General features: G+C 38.9%; 1 protein-coding gene across 4 annotated transcripts in view; it reads right to left on the minus strand.

Annotated features, from left to right (window-relative positions):
• The window catches only part of LOC107982113, a 729,835-nt gene that overhangs the window by 678,313 nt on the left and 28,059 nt on the right, over positions 1 to 23,463 (minus strand). For all 4 annotated transcript variants that reach the window (XM_031933116.1, XM_031933118.1, XM_031933117.2 and 1 more), the window contains exon 4: positions 10,912 to 11,326. In XM_031933116.1, the coding sequence (XP_031788976.1) occupies positions 10,912 to 11,222 (311 nt within the window). In that variant the 5' untranslated portion in view covers positions 11,223 to 11,326. The remainder of the gene's footprint in view (positions 1 to 10,911; positions 11,327 to 23,463) is intronic.

Genomic DNA, 23,463 nt, shown 5'->3' on the forward strand with positions numbered 1-23,463 from the left:
GAAAAGAAAAGGTGAGGCGAGTTTATTATATTCCGCAACGAAATTACTGATAAAAAAGAACTAAGATTAATCAACCAAATTCCGGTTTATTTTATTTAATCATAATGAAGCAACAAAATTTACATATCATAATCAGAAACATTTTCAGCTGTAAGATTACAGCTAACTTGAATCGTAAATCACCCATTTTCATTCACGTGTTCGCCGTAGTAAGATTTTACTTGTCTAATTTGATATGTTCCGAGACTTATTTGATATAGATTATCTTTCGTCAGTATAGGGAATCTTTCTACATTATGTTCATTTAATGAGATAAATCCAATAATTTTACGATTGAAATTCTTTTCTCTCACCAAACGGCACAAAAGATTGGAGGTTTTTAAATGATTTATCATGACCCTATTGCAAAATCTCACGTGAGATCTTACATGAGATCTCACCTGAGATCTCACGCCAAAATCTCATCTGTTATCCGGAAGCTGCCGGATCCTCTTATTTATTCAAAAATGAGTTTTTTAATATTGGTAGTCGCCTATAAGGAGAATCCTCACCCCAAATAAGTTAAAAAAACTAGGTTTCAAAGCATTTTAGACATTTTTTCGATTTTTAAACCTACGTTTCTCTGTATCAGTCCAAGGAGCGTTTCGTATCTACTACTTAGTGGCCTGCGTCTAGCAACAGTTTTACTTGGCTGTTTCTCCTTGTCCTTCCCAGCAGATCAATAGGCGGCATACCTGAGATAATGCATACTGCATCTTCTGATACTGTTTGGTAATCAAAATCAACCCGCAATGCACTTCTCCTATAAACTGTTGATAGATTTCGTGCGTAGGACTTCACCAACATAGCGTCCGCCCATATTGGGGCACCACATAACATAATTGATGTAGTTACACTGGCTAGGAGTAACCTTCGACCCTGCGTTGGCCCACCTACATTTGGCATTAGTCGCGATAGTGCAGCACCGACTCTTGCTGCTTTATTGCTCGCCCTCTCGAGATGTTGCATAAACGTTAGTCTGGCGTCTATAGTGATTCCCAGGTACTTTATGGTCAGCTGAGAGTCTATTTCGTGTCTGTCTACTAAAGCGTTATTGTCTCTATTTTCTATCTACTGGATATAAGGATAGCCTTTGTTTTATGGCTAGCAAGCTCAAGTCCAGTCTGCTTTAGCCAATCGTGGATTATACTTACTATCTCGTTTATCTTGCGATTTTCGTCATCTCTTTCTTTTGCTTTGCTACTACCACTACTGCAATGTCATCTGAAAACCCTGCAACCGTTGCTCCTTTGAGTAGTGCTAGCTTAAGTACTCTATCGTACATGATGTTCCACAATAATGGGCCAAGCACTGACCCTTGTGGGACCCTCCGGTTACTTAAAAGGTTTTCGTGCCGCTCTCTCTGTCATACAAAAGGGTTCTGTCTTTCAGGTAGTCACATAATCTTTCTTATATATGCGGGTACCTCTTTTCCGTAGTGCCTCATGTATCTTGCCCCAGCTAGCTGAGTTAAACGCATTTTTAACATTCGGTGTAATAATAGCATAATACTTCTTGGATCCTCTTTTCCATCTTTTCCTTCTATTGCAGTTCTAACGGTGTTGACTACTAAGCTTCCGGCGTCAAATGTAGAGCGTTTTTTCCTAAAGCCGTATTGATATTTCGCTAGTCCACCTAATTTTTCAATGACTTGGTTCATTCTAACGCCGATTATGCGATCTAAAATCTTGCCTGGGGTGTCCAGCATGCAGAATAGTCAGTATGAAGTAGATTCTCCAGATGGCTTATCTCCTTCTAGTAGTAGTACCAGGCGTTGCTTCTTTCAGTTTTAAGGAAACGTCCCCTCTTCAAAGCATGAATTGTACAAGTCCACAAAAATATCGGGGCGTTCCTGTATAGCTTGTTTCAATGCAATATTGGGTATGCTATCCAGGCCTGGAGCCTTGTTGTTCCCAATTCTTTTGCATGTAGCCAGTAATTACTCTATGGTGATTGTTGGAATGAATTCGTCATTTGCCTCTGCTTCAGGAATAGCTGTTACTTCCAGATGAAAGGGAAACAGTGTGGTCACAATTCGGTCCAGCAATTTCGGGCTCTTAAAAGGGAGGATAGAACCTCCCTTTATCTTCTTTATTACCACTTGATACGGTCAGACCCAGTGATTCAGCTCAACCTCGTCCTGTAACTCTTTCAGGCACCGTCGTTTATTTTCTCGGATTTTTTTCTTGAGTATCCGTTTAGCATCCTTCATTTCTTTATTCAGGGCGTCTACTATTTCTCTACTTTGACCAGTCTTGTAGTATTTCTCCTGAGTCCGTTGTTCCCGTTTTGTGTGTTATTGGTTTACTCCGACTTGACGCCAGAACTCGACACCAAACTACAAAGACTTGTGAACACGGGTATACGTGATATCTATGGTCTAACGAGGGATGAGCACATCACACCTTATAGACGCAAGTTGCAATAGCTTACTATTACTAGACATAGGAAATACTTTGCGGCCTGCTTTTTAAGAAAGCTATTTAATACTGCAAAACCATCATACATAATTGCTAACTTTGTGTTCCACGTCGCACTCCGTCTTGTGAGGGGTAAAGTAATACCACTAGACATTCCCCCTTTCTCGACAGAGAAGCTAAAAAATCCATTCCACATAACATCCATTCTCACAACTACGCTACAGCATACCTATCAATCATTTCAAGTCGAAATTGAAAGTTATTTGTTTAACCTTGTGTAAAAGTTCGGATTACCCCGGGGTGTTGAGTGGTCAGTCGGATCCAGGAGTTGGTTTAGAGAAAGGTTAAATAATGACTCTGTTTGTATGTTTTAATAATATTAAGTACGTATATTTAGTATTAAATCAACAACGTGGGTGTTAGATGTTAAAGCCCACCTGTAACAAAACGCTCCTCGAACTGATGCATAGGAACGTAGGTCACAGAGTTGAGCTCTCACTCCCCTACCCGATACAGGGGAACGTAGGAGCTAGGGTTGAGTACTTCTAAGTGCTCCTCAGACAGATGCTGAGGAATGTAGGTAACTGAGTTAAGCCCGGACTTCCTTACCTGATGCAGAGAAACGTAGGTGTCGGGGTTGAGTCTTTCCAGAGGATGACCAGTCGATGCCGTTCAAAGTAGACAACTAGAAGATGCTGCAGGAAGCAGACGGCTAAACGATGCAGAATGAAGAAAACGAGTTTGATTCTGAATCCTTAATCACCTTGGTGGATAGGGGATGTATGAACATGTCAAACTTTAAAGCAGAAGCCAAAAAGACTAGAAAATGGGCCTCTTGAAAGTATTGTTCAACCGTGTAGTACCTGTGGGTATCCGGTGTCGGAGGGCCACTTGTGCAGAGCTTGCCCTGCCTACGCCACATTAAAATAAAAACATACATACACGCATACACACAAACTTACACACCTACACACCACACCTTCGTAAATAATAACAATGTGATTATATATTTATATACTTACATTCGTACAATACATTGTACAGCAAATAAATAATATCTAATCTAATCTTATATTTCTCTCTCTCTTTCTTTCTCTTTCTTTCGACAGAAACACAAGAACATCTAAAATAAGCCTAAAGGGTGAAAAAACCTGAAACCGCTTGCTATGTGTGCTTGCTGCGAAAAGACGGCAATCTTACCAAGGCCACACTCGACGTACAGATTCCACGCCACGTACCAGCCACTTACTCTTACAGAAACTACAAAGGAATCATCCTCGACATTGGTTATTTCTCGCCACGTCATGACCTGACGAATGCATTAACATTCTTAACGCTAAATTAACGAACGTCATAAATCATCTCGCCCCATTGAACACTATGACACCTCTTCGTGACCTTTTGAGTGAAAGGAACAAACTCTATAGACGATTTCGCAGAAGTTGATTACCTTGCGATCTATACTTATATAGAAATGTAAGTAACGGCGCTAACAGGCAGGTTTAGGAGGCTTAATTATTACTATTCACGCATGTCTACCTTGACCGATGTTGCAGCAATCTAGAGAGAGCTTGAAAATCTTGGTATTACTACTTCTAAACCATCTTTACCTGCTCAGTTCTTTTCAGACGCTCTTAAGAAAACCCTTTAGTTCCATCTCTAATGACCCTCAAGCTCCATCAGTTAAGGAGTATCTGTGAACCCTGGAGAGTCTAGACCTTCCTGAACATTTCAGCTTTAGGGTTATTACAGAGTCTGATGTGTTGGCTGCTGTATTGCACTTTAACACCCAGACCAGGGAAATCGATGGCATCCCAAAGGTTGTAATCCTTAAAGCACTGCCAATACTTGCTCCGCTACTATATCAAATTTTCAACCTGTCTCTGAGCGAGACACGCTTTCTCTCTGCCTGGAAGTCATTGCTGGTACGAGCACTGAACAAAATTAGCTCTCCAACAGCTTTGAGTGACTACTGTCTGATCTCTCTACTCTGTTTTATATCTAAGGCGCTGGAGTAGCTGGTCCACTGGCAAGTCTCTGAGTATCTCAAAACAAGACTTTAGCTTAAAAGTTTCAAACAGGCTTTCGCACTGCGCATAGAACGCAGTCCGGCTTAATTAAATTGACTGGTGATTTCAGGCTTGGAATAGATAAAAAGAAGGTCACTTTTCTACTTCTATTTGATTTCAACAAGGCGTTTGATACTGCGTGTCACGTTATGCTACTATCCTCTTTTGGCTTATCTAAGCAGGTTATCTGCTGGCTTGCCTTTAACCTCGCGGGAAAAGAACAGGCCGTTATGCGTTCGCGTTATACGTCAATAAAATCAGTTTTTGCAAATTTACAGTCAATGCCACTTTGAGGACCTCGATACTTGTTCCGCAAAGATGAGCTCTAATGCTGATAGAATGATGGGCTGAGCTGCAAATAACCTTCTTAAACTCAATGTCCTTAAAACCAAGGCAATCGTCCTGGGCACCCTCTACTACATCAACAGCTTATCATCCAAGGCTCACACCTACATCAACATAGGGGGAGCCCGGGTCGATTACAAGTCATCAGTGCGCAGTCTAGGCGTGGTACTAGACTCCAAACTCGGACTGCGGAATTATCTGGTGCAAGCCTTCCTATTTCCTGTCATTGATTACTGCTCATTAGTTTACTGTGACCTGACGCAAGAGCTGGAGACAAAACTCCAGAGATTCGTGAACACGGGAATTCGTTACATTCATGGTGTTAGAAGGGATGAGCACATAACCCCTTTCAGGCGCGAGCTGCATTGGCTTGCCACCGTTGGACGTAGAAAGTACTTCATGGCCTGTTTCTCAAGAAAACTTTTTAACACATTAGTACCATCTTACATCATTACTTACTTTAAATTCTACAGTGCACTCTGTCCTACGAGGGGTGAGGTGACATCCTTGGACATCCCGACCTTCGTGATAAAGGCGCTAAGAAACTCATTCCAGATTAGCGCATCATACCTTTGGAACACATTATACCGGTACACAATAAAAACAAAAATATCTGACCCCGGCACATGACACATGTATTTCTATGTATTTTAGTTTGCTGATTACGAATTTGGTACGGGAGTTGCTTCATCACCCTCCAGTTTTATTTAAATTGCAAGTATTGATCAGTAGATTCGAGAAACGGACATTTTTGTCAATTTTTCGGTATTCACTAAGTTTACAGGATAATCTAGTATTAAAAATATATTTACCTCATTTATTTTAATCTGCAAAATACGAATCTGATGTCAGATTTAATCCATTACCCTTCAATTTTTTTCATTCACGAAAATTAGTCAAAAAAGTAGAATAAATCTGCTTTTTTCGTGATTCTTGTGCTGCTCACCATGTTTTAGGTCAAACTTTCTTCTCAACAAACATTTTTTTATTAAATTTGAGTCACTCAATACAAATCTGGTCGAATTTGATCCAAGGCCCATACGCTCTTCTTTAAAAACGTAAAATAAACCAATTACCGAAAAATTTTACAAATAACGGGTTGTACTACATTTTGGATATATTATAACTTATCTTTTGACGATTTTCCATTTACTTATATACATTTTTTTGTTTTCAACTAGCGCGCCACACGCGCCCTTACGGCCAGGGTGGCTTGCCGCCTTGCATCGCGAAGCGTATAAGGCACGTCGTGTAAGGCACGACCGCGAACGCTCACGCTGCGCGCTTGCCCGATCCACCGAGAGTCAGGCAATCAATTACAGCTTTTGGGTCAGATAGGGTCACACCGAAATTGTTATTCAATTATATGTACCAAAACCCCCACTAGGAGTTGTCGTGTGCTCCGCAAGGAGCCGGTGTGGGGGTTCATCTGGGGGTCTATGCGGCCGTCCCGTAGCCGGGTGAACTACAGGGAGACTGACCCACTGGATTAGATGGAGGTGGAGGCAACCGTAATGGTGAATTCGGCAACAGATGAACCAGCGGCAGGGGGCTCTAACGGTCCCCCTAAAACTGCCGTCCGGCAGTATAGACGTCGACCGGGAGCACGCGAACGCAAAGCCTGAAGGGAAGAAGACTCCCAAGAAATCGAGGGAGAGGGAAGCTGTGGTACAGACGCTCTCACTAGCGCAGAGGACCAACCCCTTGACGATGGTCATCGTCGAAAAGTGATACCCTGAGGCGCTCATAACCTTCGAAAGGTTTAAGCGCTTTAGGAACGCGATGAGGGAAGAGGTGGACAAAATTCCCTCTGAACTGCCGCTGCCCCACTTCGAGGAGTTCTTCTGTAAGGGGGGGGGGATGGCATTGTGATTGTGGCGACCGACCAGTACGCCAGAATCTGGGCAGCGTCCTGCATGCCTAAGCTGGACGTCTGGGAGGGAGCAAAAATCAAGGTAGGTGGGGTTGAACTTCTGCAGAAGGTAGTCAGGACCGTAGTCTGGATCCCTGGGAAACCAGAGGAAGCAGTAGCGATACTGGCGAGGCTGCAGAGGTACAACCCCACCCTAAAAATAGGGGCGTGGAGAATCCTTAACGCCGAGAAGAAATCCGGTGAGGAAGCCGAAGGTACCTTATTGGTATTGGGCATCCCCGAAAGCGGAATAAGGACGCTTTCGGCGATGGACAATAAGGCCTACTACGACATTGGGAAGGTGAGCTTCAAATACTCCCTGACCAAGTCGTAGTAGCGAATACTAGGCGTTAGGGGAGCTGTTGCTGTCAATCATGTCTTCGACAGATATTCCAGTAACGCAGATTAACTTGCACCGCAGCAAGGACGCCTCCGCGGTCTTAACCAGGCGTTTGGCAGCGGTGCACACAGCCATAGCACTAATACAAGAGCCTTGGTGTTACAGAGGAACGATCAGAGGGCTTGGACAGGCAGACAAGGTCATCAGGGGCCCAAGCAGCGAGAGAGCAAGGGCGTGCATCGTGACGAAGGGCCTAGAGACAACACTACTACTGAACCTATGCACAGCTGACCTTGCTGTACTAGCCATGGAGGTAACAAGAGGGGAGTGCAGACAGCGGGTGATCATCGCCTCGGCCTATCTCCCATTCGAAAAGGAGGCACCAGCAGAGGAGGTATCCAGGTTGGTGGAATACTGGTTGTCCGGTGTGACGCCAACGCACACCATCTAGTGTGGGGAAGCACGAACACTAACAACCGGGGGATGACCCTACTCGAGTACTTGACTACCACGAAACTCGAGATCATAAATAGAGGTAACGAACCGACCTTCATCAATGTAAGGAGGAGAGAGGTAATTGACCTTACACTCTGCTCAAGGCAGCTAGTAAGGTTTATTAGGGACTGGAGAGTGTCGGGCGAACCCTCACTCTCCGACCATGCACAAATTTGTTTTATGATTACAGGGGAATCGCGACATCAGGAAACATGGATCAGAAACCCCAGGCGAACGAACTGGGTGGAATACAGGAAGGACCTGGAGGAGAAACTCAAAACAGGATTCCCAAAGGAGATACACACGATAGAAGAGCTAAACACTGCGGCAGAATTGCTGCAGAGGGCCATCACCGAGGCATATGAGGCCAACTGCAGACCAGTAAGGGGCAGAGGCAAATATGAGGTACCCTGGTGGAATAACCGGCTAGAAAAGCTGAAGAAAGCAAACAAAGTTCTACTCAGGAAAGCAGTAAAGAGCAACGATGACCAGAAATGGATAGCCTGGAGAAGTAAGCAGAAGGAATACCACCATGCTGTAAGGAAAGCCCAGACCGAGAGCTGGAGGGAGTACTGCAGTAGCGTGGAAGCTGGCAAAGAGGCGGCTAGGCTTAACAAGATCCTAGCACGCAATCCCGAAGCCTGGTTAGGAGCGGTGTAGCTCCCCACTGGCCAGTATACGGAATCGGACGAGGAGACGCTGGCGCACCTCATGGAGCCGAGCTTCCCCGGCTTTATGATAGCAGGGGATACATGCGAGACGACGGATGACCAGGTGGAAACCGGTGGCGGAGGACCTCGCCACATCAGTGGCTGCAGGGAACTCGCTAATCTGATTGTCTCGCCGGCAAAATTGAGGTGAGACATCATCCTTCGATTCCTACAAATCGCCGGGAGAGGATGGGATCCTCCCGATCCTGCTCAAGGAAGGAGTTGACACAATCATCGGACCCTTGGTACGACTTGCAAGGGCCAGCATTGTAGCCGGATACACGCCGAAATGCTGGAGGACAGCTAAGGTTGTTTTCATCCCGAAAACGGGCAAAGGAAGCTACAACACCGCTAAGGATTTCAGGCCTATCTGCCTGACCTCATTCATGCTAAAAACTCTTGAGCGACTGGTGGACAGGTATACATATGTATAAAGGACTATATCCTGAAGGATAACCCACTGTGTAATGAGCAACATGCATACACGGAGGGAAGATCAATAGAATCAGCCCTCCAAGTGGCTGTTTCGCTCATCGAAGAATAGATCGAAAATGGAGGATACGCCGTGGGAGCCTTTCTCGACGCAGAAGGGGCTTTCAACAATACTACCACGGATAGTATCTGCAAAGCAGCCAAAGATAAAGGTATGCCTGATCCGTTAATTAAATGGATCACGAACATGCTAAGCAATAGGAAACTGACGGTCACAAGAGAAAATACTACCGTCAAAGGCTCCGTCAACAGCGGATGCCCACAAAGGGGGGTACTATCCCCAACTTTATGGGGTATGGTGATAGATGGAGCACTAAGGTTGCTGACCAACCTAAGAGTATCAACGGGCGGCTACGCAGATGATATACTTATGATCACCAGAGGCAAACATCTAAACACCCTACTGGATATTACCGAGTCGACAATGAGGCACCTAAATAAATGGTACGAGGATAAAGGCCTATCTGTTAATCCCTGGAAAACGGAGGTTGTTGTCTTCACCCAAAGGTACAAAATAGGACCATTACGAACGCTAACGATGCGAGGACAGGAAATAGAAATTAAAGAACAAGCAAAATACTTAGGTGTAATCCTAGATAAGAAACTGTACTGGAAGCCTCAAATAGACCAGTAGTGCAGGAAATTCGCATCAGCTTTCTGGATGTGAAGAAGAGGCATTGGGCAGAGTTGGGGCTTGAGCTATAAGACCGTTCTATGGATATACAACTGCATCCTGAAACCAAGACTGACCTATGCGGCAACAGTGTGGTGGAAAAGGACGGATCTCATGACAGTACAAAAGAAACTGGAAACGCTCAGAGGATGGATCCAAAGAGCAGCCACAGGGGCCATGAAAACCACCCCAACAGCGGCCATTGGAGCCATCACTGACGTCGAGCCCTTCTATAGAACAATCCAGGCGGCAGCCTTTATAGCAGCACACCGCCTGAAAAACTACGGACTGTGGAGGGAGAAAGGGGAACACACAAAAAAGCAAATTAAAGGAAAAGACTACGCTGTATTGTCAATGAGACTTGATAAGACAGTACGCAGGTACAACTTCGAGAAAAGATATCGCATTCAAATCCCATCAAGGGAAAATTGGAGTGAGCACGACCCTGGCCCATCTTCAGGTGAAACCTGGGTCCACAGATGGAGCCAGGAAGAAAGGCAGGGCGGGAGCTGGAGTCTTCCGGAGAAGGCCCAGAAAGAGGCTTATAGTACCGCTCGGAGAGCACGCTACCGTCTTCCAAGCGGAAATAACAGCAATCCTGCTCTGCGTGCAACTCGCGCTCGAAGAAAAAAGACAGGACTGTATCAACATCTGTACGGAAAGCAGAGCCGGCCTAGCAGCGCTAGACGGCTCCAGCACTTCCTCCAGACTGGTATGGGACTGCATAACGGCCCTGAACAGACTCGGCGGAGAAGTACGCAAACTCCTCCTCTACTGGGTTCCAGGACACCACGGAAACAGATGAAACGAGATTGCGGACGAACTTGCCGGAATAGCAGCAGGACAAGATTTACTTGGACCGGAACCTGCTCTTGGCATTCAGGCGTGCACCGTCAGAGAGGCGGTGCACGGCTGGCTGAAAGAGCGATACCTAAAGGAATGATGCGACAGCACTGGAGTAGACAGGCCAAAGCACTAATAGGATCATGCATCAATCACATTTTTCGATGACAAAACTATAAGGCACTTCCGTGTCACGGTCGTGCCTAATACCTTGCACCATAGAAGTTTGCTGGTGTTCTATACCTTTCAATATTTTTTACAAATTTGGTTAAGATATGAACCCAACAATGATTTTATGTACAGATAATAAAACTAACTTAATAATTCTTAATGCTCAATAAAGGTATTTCAGTATATAATTATGTAATGGCCATTATAATTGAAAAATCTTATCATAAAACATAGGTCTACTATAATTAAAGAAAAAAAACACATTTGTCTTAACCGCTTTGGTTCACCTAGTTATTAGTCATTGGCAGCTAAAATACTTCTATAGTTTGAAATAAAAAATGCAATATTACAATAATTTGAATAACAAACTTGTGAATAAATTGATTTCAGAATGAATCTTACCTCAAGAATTCATTAGATGAATTTGGCTGAGTAGGCATATGAACTTGTAAATAACTGTAACATCCTGAAACAGTTGCTGTAGATTGCTGATGTTTTGGAAAATTATGTACAAAATTCCCAGACATGTTACTGGTAGATTTAGGCTCGCTAGCTGAGCGCTGAGTTAATGCCGGTGATCTCGTTGATATTTTTTTTTTTTTTATTGAATGGTCGCGGATTTGCCGATTGTCTAAAGAACTTAATATACCATTCTTTAAATCTACTTTTGGTACATTTTCCATATTTTTAAGTTTATTTAAAATATGTTGCATGTTTTCAGTGACTGAATTTTCCAAAAATTTAATCTGACGAGCTAGTTGATCAATTTTCGCTTCAACTTCTTCCAACGATCGGCCAGGTCCACCTTCAAATTCGCCTTTAAAGTATGGTTAAATTATTAAAAAGAAAACTTATTTTCAATTAATAAATGGTTTTTCAATTGTATCTACTTTCTTATTCATATTTTTAGGAATTTTCAACTTACAAACATAAATTATATGGAGAGAAAAAACTTAACTAACGTAGAAAGGTTAGGCGCGTTTAAAGTTTAGCATATCATTACATTCAAAAATTTGTGTGCGAACTCCCCTCGTAATAGTAAGGAGCCAAATTTATTTTGGGCTCGATCCTGCATGTATACGCAGAATGCGGTCACATCCAAAAATCGCTAAAAACGGTTTTTGGCTCTAACTCGAATTTTATGCATTCTACAAAAAAAAATTATACATAAAAGTTGTAGATCTCTAAGAAATACAACTTTTTCATATTTACACTTAAGCGTGAAAATGCTTTTAATTCGAGGTAACAGGCCAAAATCGATTTTTTTATAACAATAAACCAGTATTCATCATAAAACTTTGAGGCTATACATTATGCATAAAAACCTTAAATATAAAAGTTGTAGATATTTTAAAAACACAACTTTTTACCGCGACAAATATTTTTTCAAAACGCTTATACATAAACAACAACCCTAGAAACGATTTTTGGTGCATATAATTGAATAACAATTTCGGTGTGACACGCCCTATCTGGCCCAAAAGCGAAGCGCGAGCATTAAGCAATATTGAAGCGAGCGCGCAGCGAGAGCGTTAGTCAATATCGAGGCGAGCGCGTAGCGCGAGCGTTAGCGGTCGTGTCTTACACGCAAAACGCGAAGCATTTTGTGCGCCAAGCCAGTGTGACCGTAAAGCCGCGTGTGGCGCGCTAGTTTAATCTGTAATTTTACTGTAATAAAAATTATTGACATGCATGATGATTCGCAAAACATCAAACGCGCATAACCTTTTTAGTTTAGTTAAGTTTTTTTCTTAGCAAAAACACCGCAATCATAATAATTAGTCTGATACTGTACTTATTCAAAAGATATGCGTAAATTATCTTTATTTGGAATCAGCCTATTAATCAAAATTTTATGATTATTATCAGAACATTTTTTGGCAGTACTATCAATAATTCGTATTACATTGTCTTTGTACCACAAACAAATCAAGTGTCTGTTTGTACCTGAACCTATGTCTATCAATAGGTTGAATATTATACAATCTCTGAAAATTAACTGCAGATTGCATATAAAAAATCGAGTAAAATTTCAAAATGTTGTTGAATTTAAGTATATGGTTATCACTTAATTGACTTTTAGAATTATAATAATTTCCAATTCCTTTTAGAATAAGTGCATCTATAGTATCATAAATGTATAATAAATTGTCGTACAACATTAAATAATCTATTTTTCACTTTCATTTTCATCAGGTATTTCTGCACTAATTAATTGGTGTCATTGATTTACAGGATTAATTTTTTTACCTCTTTTTAAAACAAATGTCACCTCCACAGTGACGAATTTTCGTAGAAAACTATGAAGTTTTAATACATAACGAAATCACGTCAATGTTCTTGCCAGTGATAAATAACTATATGCATAAATAACTTTTGGATGATATAAAAATTTTACGTTGCTTACTAGATAATAATTAGACATCATATTATTCTATTTGTTTACTAAAACTTCAGCGTCTTCATTTTTATGATAATCAGTGATTGAATAATCAATTTAACTAGACGGCAAAAATTTACAAAAATTAAAGCATGAAAGGCAAAATTTAAAAAACTGAAATTATAAAATTAAACAATTTCTAAAACGAATATGTTGAATTGAAATATTAGGAAATATAATATAACAAGAGTTTAGAGTATTTTTGTTTTAAATTTTGAATTCAAAATTTATTTTTTTGACTGTCATAGTTTTTTAATATTTTCAGTTTCAAAATTTTACCTATTATCATAAATTAATGCGCAAGTTTCAAAATCTCACGTGAGATCTTATATAAGATCTTATCTGAGATCTCACCTGAGATCTCATGCCAAAATCTCATCTGTAATTTTGGTCCGGAAGCTGCTGGATCCTCTTATGTAATAAAAAATAAGGTTTTTAATATTGGAAGTCGCCTATAAGGAGGTGCTTCTACTCAGAAGAGTTCAAAAAACTAGGTTTCGAAGCATTTAAGATGTCTTTTCGATTTTTAAAAATTTCTCATCTGAGATCTCACCTTAGATGTCACCTGAAATCTCAGGTGAGATTTTAGATGAGATATTTTTAAAAATCGAAAAAATGTCTAAAATGCTTTGAAACCTAGTTTTTTGAACTTATTTGGGGGAAGGCTCCTCCTTATAGGCGACTACCAATATTAAACAACTCATTTTTGAATAAATAAGAGGATTCGGCAGCTTCCGGACCAAAATAACAGATGAGATTTTGGCATGAGATCTTATGTAAGATCTCACGTGAGATTTTGCAATAGGGTTAGTATTAGTTAGGGAACCGTTGGCCGAATTCGCAATCAAAAACGACACGCCATGGTTATTTTTTTACTATTGAGTATCTATAAAAAATTTTCCTCGTAAACGTATAATGTAGATGCTTTAACTAATTACCATAGAGTTTGACCATTTATAATAAATTCAGATATTCATTTTCGGAAAAAATGCCTCCATTTGATTAACACGTTAACCAACCAAAATAGTTAATTTTCTACCAGAGTATTAGAAATTGACATTAGGAAAAAAGATCTTAACAAAACTTGAATTTTATCACTATTGTAATATATATTTTAACTGAGCGATGTTAGGAGTTAGGTGAATCGCGCTAGTTTTCATGATTTGATGTCAACAGAAAAAAGTTGTATTTTTCAAAAAACTATTTTTATCGATTTTTGGAGGTGGCCGCTTTCTGCGTATATGTTCCAAATTAAGCTAAAGATAGGACAAAGTTCTGGTGGTAAGGAGAGTTTGCACACAAATTTTAATGCCAATCGACTAAAGTTTCTCAGAGATAAGCGTGTAACACAAAAATTTTTATTAAAAAATGCACGTAAAAATCAAACTAGTTGTTCCTGCATTTCAAAAATACATAGAAGATCGGGATGAAAAAAAAAGATTTTTTTAGTATGTGCGAAAAAAGACCCCTTCCAAAATTCCAGCCTGATCGGTCGAAAATTGCGTGAGATATCGTATCTCACGATTTCTTGCTAACAAAACTATAAGGCACTTCCGTGTCGCGGTCGTGCTTAAATAGATGATTAACAAAAAACAAGGAGCAAGGCTCAGTTAGTAGAGAAATGGATCGTCACGACGGAGTTCTGGGTTCAAATCTTGATCAATAAAGAATTTTTTTTTAAATTTTCTCCTGATTTATTGTGAACTGTCCATTTTTGACGTATAAATATTGTTTTTAGCATTTTTGATAATATTTAATAATATTTATTGTAAATCATGCGATAATTGCGTGATTAGCACGTGATAATCACATGATAATTTAGTTGAAAATATCATGCGATTATCACATAATTATCACACGACTATCACATGACTTTTTTAAGTTGAAATTATATTCGAAATATTTTAAAATATTTTATAAACATTTTGGGAATACTTTTTTTCTCCAAGTTGAGATAAATAAGAGACTACATTCGGGTAATGCATTCTTCTATTATTATTATATTTTTTTGGCATTTTGAACTCGAAAGTTTATTGCTTTATCTACGCAAGCCTTCCATACATCTCTATTTTGTGCCAACCCTATCCATTTTGCACCCTCTCGCCCGATTTTGGTTAAGTCCGTAATTTTACGTAGTCCTCCGATTTGCGTCTAGGTCTACCTAAAGGTCCTTTTATTCCTTTTATTATAGGCGCTGCCGTACGATCATCACTTATTCTTGCCACGTGCCCTGCCCGCTTCACTCGAGCGACAAACTATACCCGTTTGAGAATTACTTACTTCACGCACTTGTATCGGATTATACATTTTCTTATTTATTCTTAAAATATGTAAGAAACAATTTGTGGGGACTTTTGATTAAGCCAAAATAAAATACATTAATAAAAAATTTCTTAAAAATGTAAGATTACAAGATTACAGTTTTTTGATACTTTTGTAAATTATATAAAAAATTGTACTTCTAAATTTTTTTAAATATATCGACACTTTCAAGAAGTATGTAACGCACTTTTTAAAAATATTTCTGTGTTACTTAAGGCACTACAAACTTTTTGGCGTCGCACGAATCTGCCGCGCCATCCTAACCAATGTGTGTTGCCCAGGATCATATTGAGACTCAAACATCACCTGAGGGAAAAATGATATGTTTTGGCAATCTTCACCAAATTAAATTTTGTTTTTATACTATTTCATCGTTAGTTAATAGTTAGGTTTTAAAAGTTAAAATTTAAATTTTTGCAGCAAAAATGACATTTCTGACCACAAAGGTTGGAGGCTTATTCCTTTTAAAAAATGCTACTTTATCCTAATAATATAGGAGTATTAATGAAACACGCAATGACAATAGCATTCCCCAATCCTTAGAAATATCGCTTTTTAATGGATCATTCAATTTTTGCTGGTCCGTCCGAATAAGCTAAATATTTTCAAAGTAGTATACGAATATAATATTTATAGTTTAATAAACCGTATATATAGATTCACATCGATTACAAATTTTACCCTGTTTATTTTAACAGAGCGTGTATCGCTTAAAGAACATTTGGAACTTATTATAAGCTCTATAGATATATTATTTTTAAATAGCATATATTGTTCTCTCTCTCTCTCTGTCTCTCTCTCTCTCTCTCTCTCTCTCTCTCTCTCTCTCCTCTCTTTCTCTCTCTACTTCACTCGCACATAGTAGTACTGTTACTGCTGCACGCTGCCTTTGGGCCTGTTTTTCTGTAAATATTTGTATGCGCCTTTTTTCAACCTTCAACGTGATATATAAATCACTGGAGGCTGCAAGTTTTTCAACGCTGTTTTCTCTGCTTTAAAATTTTTCTCTGTAACATAAGCTACTAATTCGCACGGCTTTTCTCTTCGCAGCACGGTATCTTACTTTCCTCAAAGTGATCAACGTGGTGCCACCTGTGTAATCGACAGAACATTAACAACATCTCCATCATCAATATTAAGTCGGTCAATTCTCACCTACTCGATTTGCCATCCATCTGGCTTCGAGAGTACCAAGCCTCTGGCTCTGTCGGTAACTTACCATTCACGACTAACCTCCAACACTTTCTACGTTATCGACTGCCAGTAGTTACAACATCTAAAATGAGCGTACACAATGAGAAAAACTTGGAACCGCTCGCAATGTTTGCTTGCTGCGAGAAAACGACAAGGGGCAAATTGAAGACATGCGAGTTGTGTGACCAGTAATTCCACACTATATGCGTAACATTCAGATCCATAATAGTGAAGAATGTTGCCACACTTGCTAGTGCTACCTGTGCAGATGATTAGGCCACCCGCACGCCTAAGACTGCCCAGACGAGGGCTAAAGGGGCAAGCGGCAGCAGCAGCAGTAACAAAAAGATCTGCCAAGGGCTCACCTTATCCAGTAGTGCCCAAGAAGAATAAGTTAGCACCCGCATCAATCGTTGGCTATAGACCTCAATCGCCTGCATGGATCTCCACCGCACGGGCGCGAAACACAGTGTCTGAAAGGGTCTCTTGGATTGAGAAAAGGCTTGGCCCTCTTGAGGAACGTTTCAAAGCCCTTGAAGATTTGTTTGCGCTCAAGACTCGACTGAACAACGTAGAGTCTTCCATCTTTAAGGTGCAGGCACAATATCAAGAGCTGCCGCCAAGGAGTCTCGCAGTACAGCACAACTCTGCTCTGCTCCTGCATCTTAGGAACTAAACAACCTCCGCAGCGAGCTGCCTGAGGTTGGGAGGAGGCAGGAGCGATCGGCGAACAATGATGTGGTCATCTCTGGCCTGGCCTACACACAGGAAATTTTGCTGCAACTCCTGGCTTTCATCGTCCTGGCTGCACTTGATTCCACGGTCCTAAGGCGGGATATGGCAACCGTTAGGACCACAGAGAGACTTGACGCAATCACCACCGACGTGCAAGGTGACAGCAGATTTCCACCCTTAGCTGTGACCCTCTCTTTCAAGGCGCTGGATCATCATGGCCAAGGCCAGGAAACGCAAGCTTCACACTAGTAAACTGGATGCTGCCCTACTAGGGGAAGCAAGAGCTCTCTGCCCAGACCACCTGGGACTCATTAACATCAATGAGCTGCTTTCTTCAGACATCCACAAGCTGCGCATCAAGGGTTAGGCTAAAGCAAAGAAGATAAGAGAATGTCACACTTTCGTGGGAGACGGAAGAATCTTCATCCGCTCTGGTAAAGACAGCGAGCGGGCCACCATCATCTCCACTGATACTGAACTAGAAGCTTTTTTAGCCCGGATGCCGCCAACAGCCAACACGAATATCGTACACTTAAACATACACCTATCGTCCCTTTAAAACCACCATCTAAATCATTTAATACATTCACATCTGTTTCTAAAGCGTATCTGTCTGAGGGTCTAAGAATGTGTTATTATAATGCGAACTCTCTTGCGGGTCACATCAAGACTTGGCTAAGTGACAAGATAACATCCATCCCTTCACTGGATGACAACATACTGTACAGACGTGACAGAAACAGAAACGGTCCCTATTAAAAATTTTACCTAAGATCGTATGTAAGAACTTACGTAAAATCATATATCAGATCTTGTCAAAGATCTTGTGTAAGATAGTACATAAGATCTTATCAGCGATTTTTGACCAAGAACGAAGATAAGATCTTACGGAAGATCTTATATAAAATCTTATGTTCATGATAAAAAAAAAATTATTTTCATCAAATATTCATTTAAGATCTTACGCAAGATAGTATACAAGATCTTGCATAAGACTTTACGTAATATCTTGCCCAATTTCTTACTAGGATCTTATGCAAGCTCTTACCACCATGATTAAAAAAATCTTTTTATAATTAATTAATATCTGATAAAATTTTTTTCTTTTTACGTACATTAAAAAACAAAAAAGATCTACTAAACATATTTATAATATACACTTTTCCTACCAAAAAATATTATATATATATATATATATATATATATATATAATATTTTGGTCAGTGATTTTGTATGGTATATATATATATACACATATGTATATATATATATATATATATATATATATATATATATATATATATATATATATATATATATATATATATATATATATATATATACATATATATATATATATATATATATATATATATATATATATATATATATATATATATATATATACCATACAAAATCACTGACCAAAATTAATGACATTTTACTATATACATAAGTGTTTTTGGTCATTTGGCACGGCTTTGTGAAAGATCCGGACCGTCTTCTTCACTCTACCCGGGCTTAAAATGTACCTTAAACATGCCCCCTCGGACATAATAAAAGACATTTCTAAAAAATATTAATTAAATATTATTATCCATACGTTGTATGCGTAGCTAATAAATTTTATTACTATTTCTCACACTGTACTTGTTGCTAACAACATTTAATAATTATTTTTCAGAAATGCCTTTTATTAGGTCTGAGAGAGCATGTTTAAGGTACATTTTAAGCCTGGGTAGAGTGAAGAAGACGGTCCGGATCTTTCACAAAACCGTGCCAAGTGACCAAAAACACTTATGTATATAGTAAAATATCATGAATTTTGGTCAGTGATTTTGTATGGTATATATATGATATTTTTTGGTAGAAATAGTGTATATTGTAAATATTTTTAGTAGATGTTTTTTGTCCTTTATTTTACGTGAAAAGAACAAATTTTAATTGGACGAATATTTTGTTGTTTTTTTTTTGTAGGATTTAACCCAGGCTGGGCCCCTTAAAGACTGTGACACCAGGACGTAAACGTCACCCGTGGTTCACCACGGATCTTCGTAACCTTTTGACTAAACGGAACAGACTCTACAGGTGTTTTTGCAGAAGTCGATTACCTTGGAATCTATACTTTTATAGAATTGCAAGGAACAACGCTCACAGGCAGGTCAAGGAGGCTCGGCTGAATAATTACTACTCACGCCTGTCTACCTTGACCGATGTTGCAGCGATCTGGAGAGAGCTTGAAAATCTTGGCATCACCACTTCTAAATCACCTTTACCTGCACGGTTCTCTTCAGACGCTCTCAACAAACACTTTAGTTCCATCTCTAATGACCCTCAAGCTCTATCTGTTGAGAAGTATCTGCGAACCCTGGAGAGTCTGGACCTTCCTGAACATTTCAGCTTCAGGGCCATTACAGAGTCTGATGTGTCGGCTGCTGTATCACATTTCAACACTCAGGCCAGGGAAAGCGATGGCATTCCACAGGTTGTAATCCTTAAAGCACTGTCAATACTTGCTCCGCTACTATATCAAATTTTCAACCTGTCTCTGAGTGAGACACGCTTTCTCTCTGCCTGGAAGTCATTGCTGCTACGAGCACTAAACAAAGTCAGCTTTCTGACAGCTTTGACTGACTACCGTCCGATCACTCTATTTTGTTTTCCATCCAAGGCACTAGTGTGACTGGTGCACAAGCGATCCTCTATGTAACTTGGAACAAGACTTTAACCTTGACAACTTGGAAACAGGCTTGGTAATTAAGTTAACTGATGATGTCAGGCTTGGTATAGATAAAAAGAAGGTCACTCTTCTACTTCTATTTGATTTTAGCAAGGCGTCTGATATTGTGAATCACGTCAGACTACTCATCATTTTTCTAATATAATTTGTTCGTGATTTTATCAATCAATTTGAATTGATTTACAAGGTAATAATTCGTTTATATAATATTTAATCGATCTCGATACTTTTTTACGATTAGATTCAATTATACTTTAATCGATTTAAATAATCATTTAATCAACGTTTTAAATTATCGATGTGAATTGGTTTCAATCGCAATCTAAATATCAAAATGAAGATATTTTTATCGACTTTTATGCGATGATTATTTTAATGCAATTCAATTGGGATCCTTTCAATAAATATGAATCAATTTATTGGTCGATATTAAATCGGTTTAATTTTACAAATAATTTTGATAATAGTTTAAGTAACCTTAATGATCAACGTTTTGTAATATACCTTATGAGAAAAAAACTTTTATATTTCGATTAAAATCGATTAAATTCATTACGAAACTAGTCGATTTTAATCGACCCGATATTTCTTAATATAACACTTGATGTCGCTTCAAATATTCATACTCGCAAGTGACAAGATTTCTTCTCCGTTACTATATAAGAAAGGTCAAATGCAGTAGAAGACAGAATAGATTTATTAACTACAATCGATTTGAATTATAACGATTGACTTAATTAAACGTCACATTAAAAAAAATTCATGTCAATTCAATCGATTAACACCGCGATATACACACCAGTAAAAACGATTGCATAGTTGAATACAGTACGATTGAATAATATCAAATGTTATTCTAGATATAAAAAATCATTAAAACCGTTTTTCTAGCGAACATAAATACATTGGTTCCAATTTAAATAAGCATTCAATCGATTAAGTGAATATCCTAATACTTATGCCATTCTAATCCGGTTTAATCGATATTATTTTATCGCTTTAAATCAATTTTAATGCCATTAATATATTACACACGCAGCAGCCTGAATATAATCGCTTTCAAATGTAAAACGCAGGATTAAGATATAGACTCAGAATCGATTCATTTTTTGTCCATCGATTTCAATCGCATATTTTTAGCAGGGTTACGACTCCACGGCGAGAGATCAAGCGAAGTACACCGATATGCACGCACACATTACAGTCCTACAGCGGAGGCACAAAGCTAAGCGAAGCACACCGATATGCACGCACACATCTCGGCTCCACGGCGGGAACACAGCAGACGCAAGTAGAGAGAAAAAACAAGAGGCCTACTGTACATCATGGACCGCGCATACCCGAAAGCGATGCACATGCAATGAACAGAGGCCGCGGAATGCGCAACGCTATCGGCAAGTGACACATAAGTCACGCGCGCTGGAAGCTCGAGGAGCCGCCAAAGAGGACACCGCGCAAGTCGGCTCCAAATGCACAGAGGAAGCTTCTATGAGCCTGCAGATAAGGAAGGTAAATCAGAGGTGAGTTTGACAGAAGAAGAGCACAAGGGGACTCGATGTACTAGAGGAGAGGATTTTTACTCTGGTTTTCTGATTGGCCCTCTCTGCAACGTCACATGCATAAAAAGCTCCAAATAAGGCAAGAAGCTGCATCTAGGCCTCCTAATTGACCAAACACCCACCCCGCCGAGGAGGTCGGCGCCTCTATCGCGCACTTCTCTCTTTCTCTCTCATAATTATAGACTCAATTAGCCCACCATATTCGCGATAACGATATTAAAATTAGAGTAACGTCCTTACCACAAATTTCTCGGAAGTTTACGGAATCAACGTTAAAGAGTTAAACTAAAATCAGTGCGTATAACGAAAACAGTGCAATTTCGAAAGATTTTCCAGCGGCTACTGGAGGCCGTTCTATTAAACAGATCGCGAAGGTAGTCAAGCACCGACGGCGCTCAGCTTCGCACTCTGAAGCTTTGTCCTCGTCCGTGCTTATGAAAGCAAAATAACCCGTAGAGTTACTGTCCGGTGACAGCTTTCAATAGCTTAGGACATAACACTTGCATGGTTCCTGTGGAAATACATTTTATATTTTAGAGTTCACTCTGATAACTGTTTGAATTTTATAATTTTAAAGCAAAGCTGGGCGGTGCTGAGTTGGAAGCGTATGAAATGCGTTGACTCCCCTCTATACACAATGTTTTTGTTTCTCTTTTCTTTTCTTTCTTTGTCATTCTATTATTATTTTTTTTTAAACTACTTTTTTTGTTCTGTCTTTAAACCATTTATCGACTTACAGCTCGTCGTCTGCGTCTGCTGCGTATGAGTTTCGATTATTCATTGACAATAAGGATGGCCTGGAATATGGTAAGCGTGTTTGTGGGTGAAGTATTGCGTTAATGGGGTAAAGCTCGCAATCATAGCTATATAGCATATATATCATATTATATGTCAAAAATATAAAAAAAAATTAATTAATTGCATCTATTATTTTCTAATTCTTTTAACAGCTTCAAATCCACCTGGACCAAATCTTGAAAATGTTTTTTTATAGGAATGTATATTTTTATCATATGTACCTGTTTATACAATTTATTATTTTTTTATTTATAAAATACATTAGGTTTTGTGGAATAAATGCAAAAAATATCTGGACGGACAGACGGACATTTTTTAAGTTCTTTTACTGCTAAGAACTAATTAAAATTTGATACATTTAATTTTTTTTTTCGGTAACTTGAATGATTTAAGTTCAAAGAACATTCCTATAGTAAAATAGATCTAATGTTTTTCTTTTTACGAGTTTTGGAGGGTTTTTACAAAATTGACCAAATATAAAATTTTAATATAGTGTAGATTTAATATGTGACATTTATTAAAATTGATCTGAAGAGGTAGGAAAAAGGTATTTGTTGGAGTTTTTATTTTTTACAAGGGTTGACTCTTTCACTGTTGTTGACCTTATTTAATTTGTTAACATGGAGAGCAAAAAACACAATTGTCGACATTCCTATAATCATTTTCTTCTGGGTCCTCGTCAAAACTCGTCTTACTTTATTTTGCTGCAATTTGTACGCTCTCCTGCGTGTATTCTTTAGTATGGTGGAAATAGTTTCACGCAGACGTAATTTTTAGAATATCATTATTTAGTATGTTTCTTTGTGGTATATATGTGAGAAATCAGTTGATAATTCTTTTTTCTATTGTAAAATTTTTTAACATTTATTCTTTTTTTTTAATATTTTTTAAGCAAAATGTTTATCGAAAAAATGTTTCGAATTCTATCAATTGAAAAAAAATATTTTAGTATTTATAGTTAATTATTATCAAAATTACATGTTTTTTCATTAATATAAGAAAAAACTAATATTACATAAAACTTTTTTATGTTAAAATTTATTTGTTTATAATTAAAATATAATTTTGTATTATAATATATGTTGAATAAAACATTATGTCAATCATTATGTTAATCGCGAGCGAAGCGAGCGTATCCTGCTAGTAACCTATTGTTAGTATACAAA

This window comes from Nasonia vitripennis (assembly GCF_009193385.2).
Source record: "Nasonia vitripennis strain AsymCx chromosome 5 unlocalized genomic scaffold, Nvit_psr_1.1 chr5_random0007, whole genome shotgun sequence".
Lineage (NCBI taxonomy): Eukaryota > Metazoa > Arthropoda > Insecta > Hymenoptera > Pteromalidae > Nasonia > Nasonia vitripennis.